Here is a 19,819-nt window from a genome sequence, read left to right as displayed (position 1 = left end):
AGAACTCTAAGGGTTTAGCATGGGCTTGCGCTCTTCCTTTCTCTCTTCTCTTCCTCGTTTGTGACACAATTTTCTTCAAAATGAAATACCAACTCACCCAATAGTTATTTTTTCTTGTCGTCTTGGTTGAATCCCCTGAGTTTGTTTTCTCAATTCGCAAGAGCAATGGCAACTTATTGGCACCATGTTAATTGCACATTCATCATGAGATACCCAGAAAAGTGTGGGACTTCATAACTTTTTTTTACATAATTCTCTACAGGCTCCCCATTTGTTTCTTTGGTATTGTTTAATGTAGCTTCGGCGCAATATTGCGACAACATTTCTTACCCCATACGCAACGATGAGTTTAAAATGCGAATGTCACCACGTGGAAGGAGACGTGGAGGGGTGGCTGAACGCGCCACAGTTAAAAAAAATAGAAATATCTAACAGTGTGGGGTTGTGTAGAGGCAAACTTGTAGTGTGCAGCTCAAACACAAAAGATGCAATGGCTATCACATTTTAAGTTCGAGCTTGATCTGCGTATATTTGTGCCTTCTTATCGGGTGTCCTACTTTGCGTGGGAGCAGCGTGTCACGTGCGTCCGGTTGTCAAAGTTCTCATAACTTGTCCTGTGTGTGTTCTTTTCCCATTTCTTCTGTGCCTGATTGTCGCGTTCCAAGAAGATTGAAACCGCTGGTCATTTTTTGTGCTTCTTATCCCACTCTTTGTTCTGCCACTGTGCCGCAGGTGTGGCTTTTTTTTTGCTAATTGTGAATGAACGTCTGCAAAATTTGGCACTTGTATGTAAGCCGTTGTGCACGTTTCAATATTTGTACGTAAGATATGTCGTACTTGAATATTTTTTTCAAATATTATATCATTTTTCCTAACTGAAACCAGTGTTTGGAGTTAATGATAATAGCGCGTCTTTAACTTTTCTCTTTTTTATTGCTGCCAAGTACGTAGAATTATTTCACTCTTTTGTCATTTCCATTTGCGATATGCGCATGTACTTGGTTTTATTGCTTCTTGATTTTTAATTTTATTCCCTAATTTTTCATATGCAAATCAACTTTACAGCCACTGCTTGCTGTCCATTTGTTCCAAATTAGGGAGAAGACCTGCTCATCAGTGTGCTGTTTCGCTAGTTCACAATCTCGGTCTTTGCATATTTCTTTCCTATTTCATTTCAGTCTTTGTTGCATAATCACTACATTATCATCGATTACTAGATGATTGCGCTTCACGATAACATTGTGTGAAAAATATCTCTAAATGAAACTGAACTGAGCGACACGAAGTCAACGACAATGCGCACAATGAACACTGATTGCGCCACGAAACTCTTCATAGTTGAACGGGCTGTGGCACAGGCAAGAGAAGAAGAATGGGACTGCTACGGCGTGCAATGCGTCGTCCCTTATCTGTTCCGTGCTGTGTATTCAAAGAAATATGCTGAGGAGCGCACTTCCCTAGTTATTCCCATAGACCAAAAGTTGGTTTACAATAGCTCACACAAGTCGTATAACTCTTAAACTAGACTGCTAGTTATTCTCATAGACCAAAAGTTGGTTCACAATAGCTCACACAGTCGTATAACTCTTAAACTAGACTACTTCGTTCTTCAGACAATCTGTCGCCATCGGAGTTTCAAACAGTTTGTTGGTTTCGCGTTTTTGTAACTCCAGAGCTTTGAATGCCTCATGAATTATTGGTGCATTTGTGTCCGGTGTTGCGGTTTCGTGTTGTTTCTCCGTATGTCGCATGATCTCAAATTTCATCGTATAAGCAAAACACACTGACTTTTTCAGTTTTCATAAACTCTAATGCTTTTATAGCCACCGTTTCAGTCCATTGTACAACGTGATTCGTGTGCAACATCACGCAGCTTTTCTACCAGGAATGTAATGTGTCCTCCGCACGCGTCATGATGGCTTTTCTATTCATCCACCCCTATTTTTAAATTTATGCTCGTGTTATTTGTGTGAGTGCACATGCGTCGCTAGAATTCGATAAAATAATATGAAAGCATGGGGCGTTATCAGGTGGGGGCCAACCGAAAGCGCCGTGGGGTCACTTGGCTTGCCCTGTAACGCAACCACTCTAGCTCCGCGCCCCGGAGCATGTGCGCCTACTCAAGAAACGAGCAAACTGCCAGGGCGCGAATAGTGAGCAGGTCAGGCGAAGGAAAAAGCGTGCGAGAAATGCCGCAACCTTGTTCTCTTTTTCTCCTTCCTTTCAGCCACCTCTGAAAGGTTCATCGGCCATTTCGTCGCGAGATGTCCCAATCTACTAAGCCTGCCAACCAACTGCGTATGTTTGAGAGGAAAAAAAAAAGAAAATACTCAAGGCCGCGGTGAATTATTAGCGTTCATGCCTTGGCCTTGTTGCGGCGTGGCGGAAACTCGATGATAGCTACCTCTTGCTGTTTTTATTTAAGGACGTGCAAATGCTTTTGCGGCATCGGTTCCGTGAAGCGATGTTTCTGAGCCGAGATTATTTCGTTCCTGCATGGCTCCAAAGCTGCTTCAACGCCGTTACCGCGGTGTTATCGCGCGACTGTAGTTAGATTACGGTAGCAGCCGCGTGAGCTCCGTTTCCCGCAAGAAACTCACGCCCATGCCAGCGATGTTGCCGTTTAGAACTTAGGCAGGTTTCAGAATTGCATATCATGCTGGCGCATTACGCGCGAAAACGTGCGTGACACGTGACATTGGGACACTGTGAATCGATTTCGACTGAGTGGCACTGCCTGATGGTAAGTTTTATCGAATCACAAAAGGATTTTCGGCCACATAATAGCATGGCATAATAGCCTGTTAGAATAGAAGCATAACAGGCACAATAGCCTGTTAGAATAGAAATGAACAGCGTAAATCCACTGTAGCTGAGGTGTTGCAGTGTCTCGGGCAAGAAATAAAAAATAAACATAAGAGACTCCAAGAAGAAAAGAAATGATAAAACTAACCAGTGAAAGCAACGAGATATTTACAAACGAAAGACACGAAATGTATTTCAAAATGCCTATCAAAAGAAAATATTTGTTACCCAGTAGTCTCTGAGTTTGCGGACGTTTTTCTTTATTGGCGATATTCCCATGTTAGTTCCTTTGGTCACATGATAGTGTTATGAACATCCGTGCGATAATTGAGCTCCCACGAGCTGTCGCTTCAAAACTGCTCAACAGCACTGGTCTCTACTCTGCGCAGACGCGTTAAGCCAATGATAGCCTCAGTGACGGAACTTTGCGAAATTGGCACACCTATACTACATACGTCGGCCGATTGCCTTCTTTGCGGGGTTCTACCCAAACATGCAACCGCTCAGACATTCTCGTGTGGAGCAACACTTGCGCAAGTGAAAGGTTGACGAGCGAAAAGTGGCGAGGACGTTTTCCGATCACAGGGAGTGACACGTGCCAAGAGCAGACGGTGTTGAGCGTGCGCAACGGCAGGATGTCTGCGTCGAGGGAGCTGGACATCGTCCTCTTCGGAGCCACCGGTGTGACGGGCACTTACGTGCTTCAGGAGCTGCACCGCTCGTGCGAGGGTCTTCGCTGGGGCGTGGCGGGACGCGACGCCGACAAACTTCGGCGCACCCTGCGCACGGCCGCCTCAGACCTCGACTTGAAAGGTGGGAGGCTAGTTCTACGCAGAGCTTCGCAGACTAGGCTGTTTTTTTGACGCAGCAGCGCACGCGCTAACATAACGGGACCGAACACTGAATGTTCCAAATACTGGTTACCAATGTATGCTGCCAATTACCCGCCATGGTGGTGTTGTAGTGTCGGTGCCTGAATGCTGAGTCGCAGGTCGCGGGATCGAATCCCAGCCGTGGCGTAGCCCCCTCCCCTCTCCCCCTCAGAAATTTCTTTCTGCCGCAGGTCACAGAGCATAAAACGCCACACGATCACCCTTGCCTGTCCGCCCTTCCATTCGGGACAATAACCACGTATTCCCCCCCTCTCCGCCTGCCATTCCTAAAGATGAAATTCAGTCCTACGCACTGTTTCAGTGAAGGCGGAATGATGAGGAGACCCCGCGCTTAGATTTAGATACGTTTATTGAACACCAGGTCGCCGAAATTTATCCTTTCAATTGTAGTTGTTAATATGTTTAAATCTTCAGTGCCTTAGATGAAAACAACTAGATTTATCTTAGTGCACCGAGGACTAAGCACAAGAACATGTACCGTATTAGGCTTGCGTATAGGACCAAAGGTGATCAAAATGAACCCAGATAGAGCCACTCCCACTATCCAAGTACGGTGTAACTTCGGCAAGTGAAACCCCACTGAATTATCCAAAGATGACTTCCTGCTTTAAACTGAACGCTCATCTTATAGCCGCTTGTTGGGCCCCAGAAAAAGGCAAAAAACAAAACCTTGGTTCAAATCCCCGTCATATAGGAATCGGTATATATATATGATGATATGTGAGGTTTAACGTCCCAAAACCACCATATGATTATGAGAGATGCCGTAGTGAAGGGCTGCGGAAATTTTGACCACCTGGGGTTCTTTAACGTGCGCCCAAATCTGAGCACACGGGCCTACACCATTTCCGCCTCCATCGGAAATGCAGCCGCCGCAGCCGGGATTCGAACCCGCGACCTGCGGGTCTGCAGCCGAGTACCTTAGCCACTAGACCACCGCGGTGAGGCGGTATATATATATATATATATATATATATATATATATATATATATATATATATATATATATATATATATATATATATATATATATATATATATATATATATATATATATATATATATATATGTGACGCTACGATGAGTGGGCGACGTGGCCTGGCGCATACCCCATGTTTATTCCGTTCTACTTCTTCCTCCTCGGCTTCTACCAACCATCGCTACCTTCATACGTCACATGATTCCCCCTTTCCCCGAAAGAAGGCATGAGTTACGGCTTACAAACAAGAAAAAGTAAACAAGGAGTGGCTTGGAAGTCACCAATGTCAAAATAACAAGGCAGTCTCACAAATTTTAAAATGCACGTGTTGTCTTCTTCGTCGCTAAGACTTGAGGGGAGAGTGTGGCAGTCCGGTGATATCAATAAGAAATAAGAGATCTGGCGGGCGAGGCTGATGGTTGCGTCCTGGATAACACAAGAATGCTTTGGACGTGGAGACTGATGAAATAGCTGGCATTATTGCAAAGAGTGGACGCTGTTTGAAAGCGTTGCAGTAGATCGGTCTTCGGCGTCGCTGTCTTTGCTGCGTGCGTGCTCGTTGTCGTAAACTAATGGGATGGTGTCTGAATCCTTGCGTGGTGGAACTGGGGACTTCTTGTCTTGTTCGGTGTTTCCTGAGGTTTCGGAGCTGTAATCTTAGGCGCAGTCTTGATTTTTTGTGCCAAATGCGTTTCTGGCGCCGATCCCTTATGCGAAGATGCCTGGCTTCTTGAATTTGTTTTAAGACGCTTGCTTTGCGTCGTCGTCCTTGTTGCTGTGCCCGTTGGATTGTCTGCGATTCACGGACTTGCTTTTGCTGGTGTTGCTGACGTTGCTGTGGATCGTATTGTGGTGGAAGCCCTTCTTGAAAATCGCGCTGGTTTTCATGACAACCTGATGGGGTCTCCAGTCGGCAGCTGGTAGTCTGTGAGCTGTTGTCATGCAATTCAGGCAGTGAAGATGATGCTTCAGAGTTGATTGAAAGTTCTTCAGTAGCTTTTTCTACACTGTTCACTACGAGAAGCTCTTGCGCATGGCAGCGTGTGGTGTTCGATGCGCCTGGCCCTTCGGTGTTGTTTCGAGTGTCGAGTTTGTATGCGCCGGACGGTGATGCATGAACCCGTGCGGAAGGAGCATGGCTTGACAGGGTATTTTTCCGATGCGTCAACTCGTCTATCGTGAACACGGTGTCCTCATGGGGCAAACGGTGAGCGTCAGGAGCGCTTGAAGAGCCGCGTGATGGAAAACCGGGTGGTGGACCACGTATGCGAGACGAAAAATGAAGTGCATGAGGTGGGTAAGCAACGTCTCGTGTCGTGTGCTGGAGCGACGACTTTGAAAATACCGGCTTTCGGGAAGGGAAACCTGGTGGAAAGCTACGTTCCTTGAGAAATAAGCGTGGACTGTGACGGCCGCGTGTGGTTGTATGCAGATGGCCGGTAATAAGGAAGTCCTTGTCGTAGTCGTTAAAACGGGCAATCATCTCTTCTCGGATCTTTTGCCATGATTCGTCGTTTTCGAATATGTGTATCAGGTAAAACTTAAATGCCTCACTGGAGATGTAGTCAGTGAAGTTGGTGATCATTTCCCGTTCCGACCAGGATGCAGCGGTGGCGTGGACCTCGAATAGGTTGAACCAGTCCTGTACGGGTCCGTCGTCCACTGATCCGGTGTACTTGGGGATGTCGAGGTCAGCCGATGGTTCTGTCATGGTGCTGGTCGTTGTCCTTCTTGGCGATGATTCGGTAGTCAATGTATGGTCAGGGTGTCTTCTGGGGAACTGCGTTGATGATGAGTGACTGATGAAAGGGCAGGCAGGTCTCCATCCTGTCGACTCGTGTGACGCTACGATGAGTGGGCGACGTGGCCTGGCGCATACCCCATGTTTATTCCGTTCTACTTCTTCCTCCTCGGCTTCTACCAACCATCGCTACCTTCATACGTCACATATATATATATATATATATATATATATATATATATATATATATATATATGGGAAAGAAGTGTATACCTAAGGGCTCGTTTTTGTGTGTTTTTTTGACACAATATTAATTAGACCTAACAAACAGTAATGCCAAGGATTGTACAGGGGAAGTTATTATAACCAATGAAATGTAAATAAGAAAGAAAAGTGGGTGAAAAAATAACCAGCCGTGAGCAGGACTCCTGCTCACGGCTGGTTATTTTTTCACCCGCTTTTCTTTCTTATTTACATTCCATTGGTTATAATAACTTCCCTTGTACAATCCATGGCATTACTGTCTGTTAGATCTCATATATATATATATATATATATATATATATATATATATATATATATATATATATATATATATATAACAACCACAAGAATATGAGAGACGCCGTAGTGGAGGGCTTCGGCGATTTCGACCATCTGGTGTTCTTTAACGTGCACCCAAATCTGAGCACACGGGACTACAAATTTTCCGCCTCCATCGGGAATGGGTATATGATGAAAGCGTGGGTGTATCTTCGCGGAAGTATAGCTGACTCTTCAATAAAATGCTAGCCTTATTGAGATCGTTTCGCAGCAGTTCCGGTGTCGGCGTCGTTGGTCGTGAGCGTTGTCCGTGAGGCAGAAATCCCAAATGGCGCAAATAAAATAATAAAATCGTTCAGTTCGTGTGAGAATCGAACTCGGAACTGCTCTATGCCAAGGAGGTGCTTTAGCCGCGACCTACTCTATAAACACGCGCTTAAAACACCACTCCAGGTGTCGCCAGTTTTTGTTCTGAAAACTCGCGCGGCCCACCCTGGCGCCACAATCGTCATCTATCCACACACCCTGTATGCCATTATAACAGCGCAGCAGAGGGAATGCAGTGAAAGTTCAATATATACGTTGACTGCGACGACGCCGTGAAGTTTCTTGGGCGGATGCCAAGCGCGGCCGGTGAACTCAAGCGCCAAGCGTATCTCTGACCTTGGCCAATTTTTCTTGTTTACGCGCCAAGCACGGGCGTCCCAGCAACCGTGCCCAAGTTTCGTCAGTCGCCTCATCGCTGCAGCATTGCCTCGTTTCTCTCGAGACGTTCTTGTTTAGGATATACAAGTTCGTATTGTAGAGGGGTCTTTCTTTATACGTATTTACTCGTGAACATTAAAATTATCTCTCAAACGATGCGTGCTACGTCGATACCTTGATCTCTTCGCCGGCTTGCGACACTTCAGGCTTCGCCCTTGGCTCCTGTTTGTGCTTATGTAGCTTGTTCGGTGCGTGTAATAGGTGCTCGCCTTTGTCGGATTAAGAGATAATCGTCATTATTGGCACTCGTTAACCTCGCAGTGACTGCACACTCAGCAGCATCGTTACGAAAACGTAGCAGTGCATTTCCCGCAACGGTGTGCATCTGTGTTTTGGATGTTCAAGGGATTTTTTACTCGTATTAGCTATTTCCGGTGAAAATAGCAATTGTATGGCTTCATTGAGCGTCCCAAAACCACCATATGATTATGAGAGACGCCGCAGTGGAGGGCTTCAAAATTTCAACCACCGCACATGCGTAGGGTGTCCTGTGTATCAATAAGCTACGTATAATTTTCATTTGTGTACATTTGTCCAGGATATTGCAAAAGCCGCGCCTGTGGTGAGAACTGGGATGTGCTGCTCTTTTATAAATGACTGCAGTGAATATGTCTTCTTGAAATTACGGTGTATCACAGCATATATATATATATATATATATATATATATATATATATATATATATATATATATATATATATATATATATATATATATATATCAAGATGCGTGAAGGCCTCTGCAGGCGTAGTCGAATAAGCATGGCGAGAGGCTTCGAAATGAAGCTCGTCGTTAAAGATCGCGTCATCAAGGAAGCAGTGTATACGGCCTCAAGGGCAGAGTGGCCAAGTTCCTCTCAGTCGTTGGGATGGAGGATGTCTTGCAGGGCTATACAAGGCACTCCGAGGGGACGGTACTCAGTGACCAGACGCTTCCGCGCATCACCGAGAGCACGGCAATCGAACACAAAAGATGGCACTCTGTTTCCACTGCAGCGTAGTTCGTTGCAGGCGCACCGCGGAGACGATTTTTATGTTTCGTGGGCCACTCGGAGCAGGTACTGAAGGCGAGACGCCGCGCGCGTTCACCGCTAGTGAAACCAGTTCCTGGCAGGGGGCCACAAGGTTGCTTCAAATAGGTCGCCAAGCATCAGGGGGAAAAAGTTGTTTGGAACCAGTGTCATCAGAAAGCGGAGTTAAAGATCCGGCGATAGAAGCATGTCGCGTGGCGGAGGAAACAAACACAAAGAGCGAACAAATAGGTTTATATAAGGGTGACGCAGTGTTTACCATTTACTTATGACAGTTCACCGATCAATATTATGGAGGTGCATTGTCCAAGTAGTTCATTGCAGTGTTTGATTTTAATGAAAAAAATATTTTTTAGCACAACTGTTCGACAGGCAGCAGCTATTATAATCAGTGCGGACCTTGTGGGGCATAGAAAGGCGCGCTCTAGAAGTTCGTGAACAGCGACACGCTCGCTAACGTGTTTTGGTCCTCTGCACCTGCATATATTTTGAAAACTGTGGCAGTAAGATCTTGCTGTGCGTGGAGCGGTGAGGGTCATTTTATCGTTGGTGAAAGTGTTGAGTACAGTGTCAAACGGGCAACGAGACGATGCCGTTAAGGAAGAGAAAGAGTGAAGCTTTATTCAAGGAAAAAAGGAAGGGAGAATTTTAGAGCTTCTATGGTTGGGGCCTTATGACCACTGGCCTTAGCCGCCCGCCGGACTTGATCTAGGAGTGCGAGCTGCATTCCTGGGTCCGAGCTAGCGAGGTGTGCCTCCCACTGCTCCATAATAGGTCTTAGAGGTTTGCCAAGAAAATTGCCAATGTCTCTTGGTTTACGATCGCCCCCCCCCCCCTCTCGATATGTGGTAGAGAGTCAGCCTACAGTCACTCCACGGACACAAGGCCGGGTAAAGAGTTAGATGTATCGCGTGTAGCTTCAGTAGATGCGGAAATACATCAGTCTGAATTTTGCTAAGGTGGGCGGCCACTTCCCCAATAAAGGATGTGAGGTGTTCCACATTTCTGCCACGTGAAACGCTGGTGAGCTAGAATCTTCCTAGGTAGAATTGGTGCGGTCAACGAAAAGTGTGGATTCCCCACTCGGTTACAAAACACGCGAGCTGAGAGCGTCTGCCCTTTCGTTGCCTTCGAGCCCTGCGTGTCCCCGGCACAAGATCAAGCGATGGTGGTGAGTGACTTTGGGTCCTAGCAGACTCAGCCCCATTGCTGGAAGGCGGCCAGTTAAAAAGAGCAGGCAGGCCTCCTGGGAGTCGGCTTGAATAACTGATGGCTCTCCTCTACACTCCTGAAGCCTTAAGGCTACGGCTATGGCCGTCGTCTCTGCCTTTGTATCTGAAGTCGTGCGCATGGAGGCACTCATCAGTAGCGTCATGTTGTTGTCGACAACAGCAATTATGTGTCTCTGCAAATCTAAACTGACCGCACCGACGTACGCGATGTTAGAAGCGGAGGCGAACTGCTTTCGGAGCCAGTAAAATCTCGCCGTACGTCGCTCAGCGTGAAAGTCGTGATGCATATTTTTCGGCACCGGTGCGATTGAGATTTGTCTGTGGACTTTTTGTGCTATGTCGACGAGCTCCTCATCAATTTTCTGTGGGTGGGGAGAGATTCCTATACGAAGTGTCACCCTGCCTGCAGTAGTTGCACTTAGACGATTCCTCTAATTGATATGCCGTTAAGAGCTAACGCCTAACATTGACATCTGTATCCGCGGGAATGATGTGCTGTCTCGTGTTTCGGCGCCATAAATATAAGAAAACTATTCGCTAAGACGAAAAATCAGACAAGCAGCCATCTTGCCCTTAACATCCTCAACTTCCTCGTCTTCTCTCGTAGACCAAAGCTGCGCACGTTTATTTTTTGTATTCAGTGTAATGGCAACACATGTACGCGTGGTGGCGCGTGCCTTCCAGATGAGAAAGCAATCCAATGATTCGTAGTAGTGCGCAGGCTAGATTTTCACGAATCAGTTATTCCCGTAGTCCACGTTCTGTTGCGAACACGCAGTGTCTGCCATCATTATTGTGTTCGGCGAGGAGACCACTATTTGTATTTCTTTTCTGTGTTTCCATCGTTATTTGCGCTGTGTGTTTCAGTACGCGAAGTAACTTATCGGACTGCAATCTGCATGGCTTTATGCATAACCCTAATCGGTGATTAAACTGATCATAAGGGTGAACAAACTGATCATAAGAGGGAACAAAACATAAAGCACGCAGTTTCCACACACTCTTTAAACTCTTAATGGCACTTGGTGCTCACTGTGTACAGTGTAATAACATTATGTTTTTGTGGCCAATGAATACAAATGGAATGTCATTTTGCCACGACTAGTCGTCATTTATTCTTAATAAAATTGAAGCTCACAAAGTATCTAACAATCTGCACGTCAAGCAACTTGCGTACGTGCAAAGCCAAAACTAATCGTTGGGGTTTATCGTTCCGAAATCACCATATGAATGTGAGAGACGCTGTAGTAGACAAATGCAGGAATTGCCACCCTTTGGTGTTGTTTTAAGTACACCTAAATCTAAACACACGGGCCTCAAGCATTTTATACTACATCAAAAATGCGGCCGGGAGTCGATTACACGACCTGCCAGTCAGGAGCCCATTGCGCTGTGTGTTTCGGATCACCGTGGCGAGTTTGCGAAGCTTAACGCAGCTCCGGAAGGTGCCACCAAAGCAGAATGAAAGTTCCAAAAACTAGTTTTCATGTATAAGCAAGGCGAATCATATGGCAGTAGACATAAATAGACACCACTGTCATGAGACCATAATATTTCAGCTGCCACTGTACTAAAGAAAATTTGTTAAGGGGGTGCTTAGCGCGAGTCGTTAGCAATGAGGGCCCTAGGAAACCAATATTTAGATGAAGTTTGACCATAGTGCCAACAAAATGACGTGACTTGTTTACCATACATTGCATCACAACTACTTTATGTAAAGCATTTATTTTCATAATGTAGTTACCTTGAGCTTCTATCTACGTATATACTTATCTATATAGCCGCTCACCTCTTGGTGCTCTCGAGGTCACCCCATTAACTTTTGATAAACTAAAATTAGTAAAGGAGAGTAGGACAGTTTGGCAACGATGACGAGCTGATGATCGCATGAATATTATCAAATTGTCATCGCGTACGTCGGCAGACCCTTTCCGCCAGACGTGTGACGCATAAACGGGGGTGGGTATGTGCCTCTAGTAGGCAGGTATGTACCACAGGTGACTGACAGTATGTCTACCTAGCTATGGTGTGAGCAGACATGGGTAATTTTAACGCGCTAGCATTAAGGAAAAATTTGGCCCCGTATCTGCATGTTACACTACAAATGTCATAGAAAAACGATAGTCTTACGTCTAGAGAGAGTGAAGAAAACGTTTATTTGATGTTCTGCGCAAGAAAATTGGTGAATGGTATTCTGGAGGCGCTGATTTAGAGTGCCTCGAGCGTGCAGCGGAGGTGAATGAGCGCATCAAGTCACGCCACACGTGATACATCAGTGCCAGCTGGCAGTTATCTTGAAAAACGAAGCGCGCGGCGTAAGCACCCGTATCAGTGGTGATAAGGTGTGGAACGCAAGGCGATGGGTAGGTGCCATAACCGTGTCATCTTAGGAAACCGTTGGAAACACTTGCCTTTTCGTGCAAGAGTTGGATCGTCAGCGCAGCGTGATAAACGATACGGTACTTAGAATTACTTATGTATGCGTTTCTAGTGAAAGACACACATACAGAATATTGACGGGTTGTTATGGTGCATCAGATATGGGCAATAGTTGCTTTTTAATTGACAATCGCCCATGTATCAACGCTGAATTTTGATTAATACTGGTGGGCGCTGCGGATGGTGTCGGCCGTTTGGAGTATGTTCTCTCGCCTCTTAGGATACCGTCAAGGGCGTACTGACAGACAGAACGTTTTACGTTGAAGGTCCCCGAAGAAAGGCTATCGTCTTTAAAAATCGCTGTATATTCACGGCGTGAATAATGATGACTGGGACGAAGCGTCCGTCCGTGCGCCTATACGTCCGTCCGAGGCATTATTCCGACAGAGACATTATTTTCCCGGGGCACCATCGCCGCCGACGGTGCCTCTTTCGGACGATTGCTGTGGCCTCGTGGAGTCATGTATTGCGTATCACCATTTGTCTCAATACAGCCATCTCTCTTTTCATTTTTGAGCAATCAAGCTCTATGGGGTCCATTACAGCTGCAACACTTCATATCATTAGTTTCACATCTGTCCGTGGGATGGGTTTCAGCGCAGCGAGAACATACTTGCTTGCCATCGCTTACGCTTCTCAAGTAACCATGCTTTATGCAGATACGACATGGCCGTGGCTTCGCCACAAATAGTCTAACAGGGTGTTGGAAGTGGCCCATCTCTACGTGCAAAGCTAGATTTGCTTTTAAAATTGTTTTCAAACAGCATGAAGTAACCAAACGAGCAAACTTGAAAATGATGGTAGCTTTTGGCTGGCTTCGATAGGTCAAACAAGTCAGAGCTAGGAAATGCAGCGTCAACGTCATAGATGACGCCGGTGACGGTGCTGGAGCTTATTTTGGCGGACAGTTTTACCAGCCATCTTTGTGACGTTACGTAGTATATATATTGTCACGGGGTCGTGACGGGGCCGAAGACAGGAAACATTGTGTTGGAACTGGTTATTTGGGCGAACATGTGCCCGGTAAACGGAAAGTCCGATTACAGTAGCAGTCTTGGACTGGTAGCGGCGAACAGATTGTTTGCCGTCGATCAACTACTGACAAGGGGCGAAGCGCGTCGGCATTTATACTCTTGCCGTCGAATGTTCTAACGTTATCGCTGGTGGTGGCATAGGTTCCAGAATAATCTGTACCGTTCGGAGAGTGGTCGTGATCTTATCGAAATCATCTACTATAGTCCGGAAGCTTCTCGAAAACTGCAGGCGCGGTTTGCGCTGAGAATCGTGTAGTGTTTTGGGACGATAACAAAACTTGGGAAATGGAACGTGGCATTGCCCCCCTCTGAAAAAGGCATCGTCCCGATGCTTCAACTAAAGATGAAGGTACAACAATAATGCAAGAAAGTACAATGAATAAGTTACGATACAATAATAATACAAAAAACACTGTTTCAGTTTGTTAACGCGCATGAAACGGCTTGAGGCGCGCGACATGCACGACTTCAGGTCGCGATCGGTGTCCTTGAGAGTTCGTGATGCCGTCGGGGACAACCTCGTAATCAAGTGGGCCGAGACGTCGAACCACCCTGTACGGTCCGAAGTACCGTCGCAGAAGCTTTTCACTTAGTCCACGTCGGTGTATCGGCGTCCACACCCAAACATGTTCACCGGGCTGGTATTCGACGAAGCGTCATCGAAGATTGTAACGGGGGCTGTCGGTCGTCTGTTGTTTCTTGATACGGAGAAGCGCGAGTTGTCGGGCTTCTTCGGCGCGTTGAAGGCACTCACTCACACCGAGGTTTTCTTCGTCGGTGACGTTGGGTAACATGGCATCGAGCGTCGTTGCCGGGCTCCTTCCGGAGACCAATTTCTATGGAGATATCTGCGTCGTCTTCTGCACCACCATGTTGTATTCGAAGGTCACGTACAGAAGAATGGCGTCCAACGTCTTGTGTTCGACATCGACGTACGTTGACGGCATGTCGGCGATCGTCTTGTTAAGCCGCTTGGTGAGGCCGTTGGTCTGTGGGTGGTACATGTCGTCTGGCGGTGGTTTGTCTGGCTGTATGCCAAGATCGCTTGAGTTTAGTCGGCAGTAAATGCCGTTCTTCTGTCGGTGATAAGGACCTCCGGGGCGCCGTGACGTAGGGCGATATTTTCGACGAAGAACTTAGCTACCTCGGATGCACTGCCTTTGGAAGGGCTTTTGTCTCGGCGTAGCGGGTGAGGTAGTCGGTAGCTATCCACGATACACTTGTTGCCGAAAGCTGACGTCAGGAACGGTCCCAGTAGGTCCACACCAATCTGTAGGAAAGGTCAGCAAGGTGGTTCAATTGGTGCTCCACCGACAAGGCCCGCTGGCCTTGTCGGCGGTGTCTTGCGTCGCTGACAGTCCCGGCATGTCCTCACATAACTAGTGACGTCGGTGGTAAGACGTGACCAGTAGTAGATTTCTTGTATCCTCGCGAGCATGCGAGAAACACCGAGGTGCCCTGCTGTCGGGTCGTCGTGCAGGGCCTGCAGGAGTTCTGGTCGCAGAGCTGAAGGCACCACATGAGGTACTTAGCTCGAAGCGGTGAAAAGTATTTCTTTTGTAGAAGACCGTTTCGCAGGAAGAAAGACGCAAGTGCGTGCTTGAATACCTTCGGGACTTCGGCGGTCCTGCCTTCGGAGGTATTCTATTAGGGCCTTAAGTCCCGGGTCGGCCCGCTGTCGTTCAGCGAAGTCATCTGTAGTTATCCTTCCTAAGAAGTAGTCGTCATCCGGGTCGTCGGGCGGTGGTTGGTCGACAGGCGCACGAGAGAGACAGTCGGCGTCGGAGTGTTTCTTGCCGGACTTGTCAATGACAGTAATGTCATATTCTTGAAGTCTCGGGCTCCATCGTGCGAGGCGACCTGAAGGGTCCTTCACCGTGGCTAGCCAACACAAGGCGTGGTGGTCGCTCACAACTTTGAAGGCCCTGCCATAGAGGTAGGGGCAAAATTTCGACGTAGCCCAGATGATGGCGAGGCACTCCTTTTTGGTTGTGGAATAATTGGCTTCTGATTTGGATAGCGATCGGCTGATGTAACTAATAACCCTTTCAAGTCCGTCAGCCCTCTGCACAAGAACGACGCCAAGACCTACGCTGCTTGCGTCAGTATGTATTTCTGTCTCAGCGAATTCGTCGAAATGGGCAAGTAACGGAGGCATCTGGAGGCGATGTTTAAGCTCCTGGAAAGCGTGTTCCTGTGGCGTTTCCCACTTGAACTCCACGTCGGCCTTGGTAAGGTTAGTGAGAGGATCGGCGATGCGGGCGAAGTTTTTCACGAACCGCCTATAGTAGGCGCACAGGCCCAGAAATCGGCGCATGGCCTTCTTGTCAGTGGGCGGCGGGACCTCGGCGATGGCGGCTGTTTTCCGTGGATCGGGACGAACTCCAGACTTGCTGATAACGTGCCCCAGAAACAAGAGCTACTCGTACGGAAATCTGCACTTTTCTGGCTTCAGTGTGAGTCCGGACGTCTTGATGGCTTGAAGTACAGCTTCAAGGCGCCGAAGATGCTCGTCGAAACTCGAGGAAAACACGACGACATCGTCCAAGTACACAAGGCAAGTCTGCCACTTCAATCCTGCCAGTACTGTATCCATAACGCGTTGAAAAGTTGCAGGCGCTGAGCAAAGACCGAAGGGCATCACCTTAAACTCGAAGTGGCCGTCCTGTGTTATAAACGCCGTTTTCTCTCGGTCTCTTTCGTCGACTTCATTTTGCCGATAGCCAGTCTTGAGGTCCATTGACGAAACGTACTTGGCGTTATGGAGCCGATCCAGTGCATCGAATATTCGTGGGAGAGGATACACGTCCTTTCTGGTGATTTTGTTCAGGCGGCGATTATCGACGCAGAAACGTAGGGCCCGATCCTTTTTCTTCACTAACATCACGGGGGATGCCCATGGACTCTTGGATGGCTGGATAATATCCTCCTGCAGCATTTCATCAACTTCTCTCTTGATGGCCTCACGTTCTCGCGTAGAACCGCTGCACGGACTCTGACGGAGTGGTCTGGCATTTTCTTCGGTTATGATGCGATGTTTCGTGATTGGGGTCTGCCGAATTTTTGATGACGACGAAAAGCACTCTTCGTATTACAGGAGCAGGACCTTGAGCTGTTCTTTCTTATGGTTCGGAAGTCTGGGATTGACATCGAAAGCTATGGGAGGGGCTTGGTTCCTCTGAGCAGGTACCGCAGAATCGGCGAAGGCGAAAGCACTGGTGGCTTCGAAAATTTCTTTGATGTATGCGACCGTTGTTTATTTGTTCACATGTATGCACTCATTGGTGAAATTCATGAGTATAACTATTGCTTTGCCTCCCCGCAGCTCTGCAATTCTCCCTCGACGCAAATATTTCGGGTGACCAACAGATGCTGACTGCCTTCAACGACGCCTTCCAAGCCAGGTGGTTTAGGAGCGCCGACTGAAATAATGACGCTTGAGCGAGGCGGAATGGTGACTTGTTCTTCCAGCACATTCAAGGCATGGTTTCCTGACGGCGTGCGCGGTGGTAGTGCTTCTTCTGTGGATAACGTTATCGACTTTGTTTTTAGGTTGATGACAGCACCATGGAGGCATAAGAAGTCCATGCCAAGGATGACATCTCTTGAGCAACGCTGTAGGACTACTGAGTCTGTAGGATAAATACGGCCGTTAATGGTGACTCACGCTGTGCAGATTCCTGCAGGCATTACGAGATGACCTCCAGCTGTGCGGATTTCGGGGCTTTGCCCTAGCCGTCCGAATTTTCTTTAACTTCGCGGTGAACGACCCACTGATGACGGAGTAGTCGGCTCCAGCATCGACGAGAGCGGTCACACTGTGGCCGTCGATAAGAACGTCGAGGTCGCTAGTTTGTCGTCTCGCATTACAGTTAGGGCGTGGCGTCGGGTCACGGCTGCGTCGGTTTGTTCCGCTGCTTCCGTTTTGCGTCGTCAGGTCACCTTCGGTAAGTGAGGTTTCGCCGTCAGGGCCTAGCCTGGTTGGCATTTTGTTCGGAAAGCTTCGTCGCGGCGTCGTCGTCGTCGGAGGATCTTCGGTAGTTTGTCGCACAGCAACCACACCTCCATCGGTTGCTGCCCTTAGTTTCCTGGATACGGGCTAAGAGACCGGCCCCGCGTTGGGCCAGAGTACTGCCGGTGGTGCGTTGACGTGCGGAGGCTGGGCGACGGCAAACGGGAAGGGCTTCGTGGTGACCTCTGAGTTCCTGTCAGGTAGTCGGCGATGTCACGTGGCCGTTGTCCTGGCTGTGGACGCGGTGCATTGACAACGAAGCCACGCAGTCCCATCTGTCGGTACTGGCAACGGTGGAATGTGTTTCCTGCCTCGCCGCAATGGTAGCAGAGCGGGCGGTGGTCAGGGGTGCGTCAGACGTCAGTCTTCCTCGGCGCACTGCTCTGGGCCGCTGGCGAACGGTAGGACGTCAGAGGGGGTGGTGGCAGCGGTGGCGTCTGGTGACGGAAGTGCGATGGGGCAGCGTTTTGGCATGCGCGCGGAGGAGGGGCGTGTCGGCAGGCTGCAGCAGCATAGCTCATGGCTTGCAGCTGAGGCTCTTGAGGCTGAGAAACGCCCAGTGATTGCTGGATCTCCTGGCGTACGACGTCCGCGATGGATTCCACGTGAGGCTGTGCTTAAGGAATTAGTTTTCGCAGCTCTTCTTGCACGATCGCTCGGATCGTCTCACGCAAGTCAGTGGTTCCAAGCGCTTGAATGCCGGCGTAGCTTGTACACGAGAAGCTACGGTTAAATTGCCACGTGCGCATCTCGAGCGTCTTCTCTATCATAGATGCTTCTGAAATGAATTCGATGACCGTCGTTGGTGGGTTTCTGGTCATCCCGGCGAAGAGTTCCTGCTTTACTCCTCGCATGAGCAGACGGACCTTCTTCTGTTGGAGTCAGCGTGGCGGAAAAGTTTAATCATATCTTTCGTGAATAGCGCCATGTTTTCGTTTGGCATCTGCATGCGGGTTTTGAGAAAAGCTGCGGACTTCTTCTTGCGGACCACACTTGCGAAAGTGGTGAGGAACCTGTGGCGAAAGACGTCCCAAGTTGTAAGGCTTCACTATTGATTCTCGAACCAGGTCTGAGCAGCATCTTCTAAGGCGAAATACACATGACGGAGCTTGTCATCGTCTGTGCAGTCATTGAAGGCGGCGACGCGGTCGAACCTTTCGATCCAGCTTTCCGGGCCTTCTAGTGGTGAACCGCGGAATGTTGACGGCTCTTTGGGTTGCCAGAGCAGTAGTGGTGCAGGCAGGCTGCACGGGGGCGGTCATGGTTGCAGTAGTTGGTGTTGGGATCCGGGTCTGCCTGGCTGCTTCAGGAAGGGGCCCGTACTGTGGTTGTAGTCCCCTCTGACTGCGGCTTTTTCGCTGTTCGGGGTTAGCGTCTGTGTCTTCTTTGCCGCTTGGACTGGGGTCGTGGCTTGAAGGGGGCGTCCGGAACATCAAAGAAGCAGCACTTCCACCAGATGTCACGGGGTCGTGACGTGGCCGAAGACAGGAAACTTTGTGTTGGAATTTAACTGTTTATTTGGGCGAACCTGTGCCCAGTAAACGGAAAGTCCGATTACAGTAGCAGTCTTGGACTGATAGCAGCGAACGGAGCGTCGGCCGTCGATCAACTACTGACAAGCGGCGAAGCGCGTCGGCATTTATACTCTTGCCGTCGAATGTTCTAACGTTATCGCTGGTGGTGGCATAGGTTCCAGAATAATCTGTACCGTTCGCAGAGTGGGCGTGATCTTATCGAAATGATCTACTACAGTCCGGAAGCTGCTTCTCGAAAACTGCAGGCGTGGTTTGCGCTGAGAATCGTGTAGTGTTTTGGGACAATAACAAAACTTGGGAAATGGAACGTGGCAATATGTTCAGCGTGGCTGCATGCGAACAAGAAATCGCTACGACATTCTTACGCAAGTTCAAGCTGATGTCGATGATTTCATCTTGCACGGGTCATTTTGCCTGTTATGACATAGACTGGTGAAAGATGAACAGACTGCCTGTTGAGGCCTGCCAAGTTGCCTTTTGGGTCATCCGGAACAAAAAAGATGGGGTTTCGCTCAGGCCTTCGTGGTGCTCTTTCGCTGTGTGTGTTCCGGGATCACGAAGCACTAGCGCTACGTCTCTTCGCCTTCCAGTTCACTACAAGGTCGAAAGCATCGTCAGATTGTCCCTCAGGGACGTTATCAGTGCCCTCGTTCTCGCATTAAGAGAGCGTTCGCTTTCTGGATGCGGCTGCTACGGACGGCGCAGGACCTGACAGATGTCTGAACTGGTCTACGTTCATCGTCTATGAAAGCATAAAAGGCTCCGCAAGGTTCACGCATTATTGGCCAAAACAGGCAAGATACTCGAATAG

General features: G+C 48.3%; 1 protein-coding gene across 5 annotated transcripts in view; it reads left to right on the top strand.

Annotated features, from left to right (window-relative positions):
• Positions 1-3,168: 3,168 nt before the first annotated feature.
• The window catches only part of LOC119164705 (saccharopine dehydrogenase-like oxidoreductase), a 97,435-nt gene continuing 80,784 nt past the window's right edge, over positions 3,169-19,819 (top strand). For 3 of the 5 annotated variants that reach the window (XM_075874039.1, XM_075874037.1, XM_075874036.1), the window contains exon 1: positions 3,178-3,618. In XM_075874039.1, coding sequence (XP_075730154.1) covers positions 3,441-3,618 — 178 coding nt within the window. In that variant the 5' untranslated portion in view covers positions 3,178-3,440. Of the gene's footprint in view, positions 3,619-19,819 lie in introns of all 5 variants that reach the window. The other 2 variants (XM_075874038.1, XM_075874035.1) reach the window with 2 other exon arrangements.

The sequence above is a fragment of the Rhipicephalus microplus genome, chromosome 9 (genome assembly GCF_043290135.1).
Source record: "Rhipicephalus microplus isolate Deutch F79 chromosome 9, USDA_Rmic, whole genome shotgun sequence".
NCBI lineage: Eukaryota > Metazoa > Arthropoda > Arachnida > Ixodida > Ixodidae > Rhipicephalus > Rhipicephalus microplus.
Note: the sequence above shows the minus strand (reverse complement) of the source record. Positions and strands in the feature narration are given on the sequence as shown.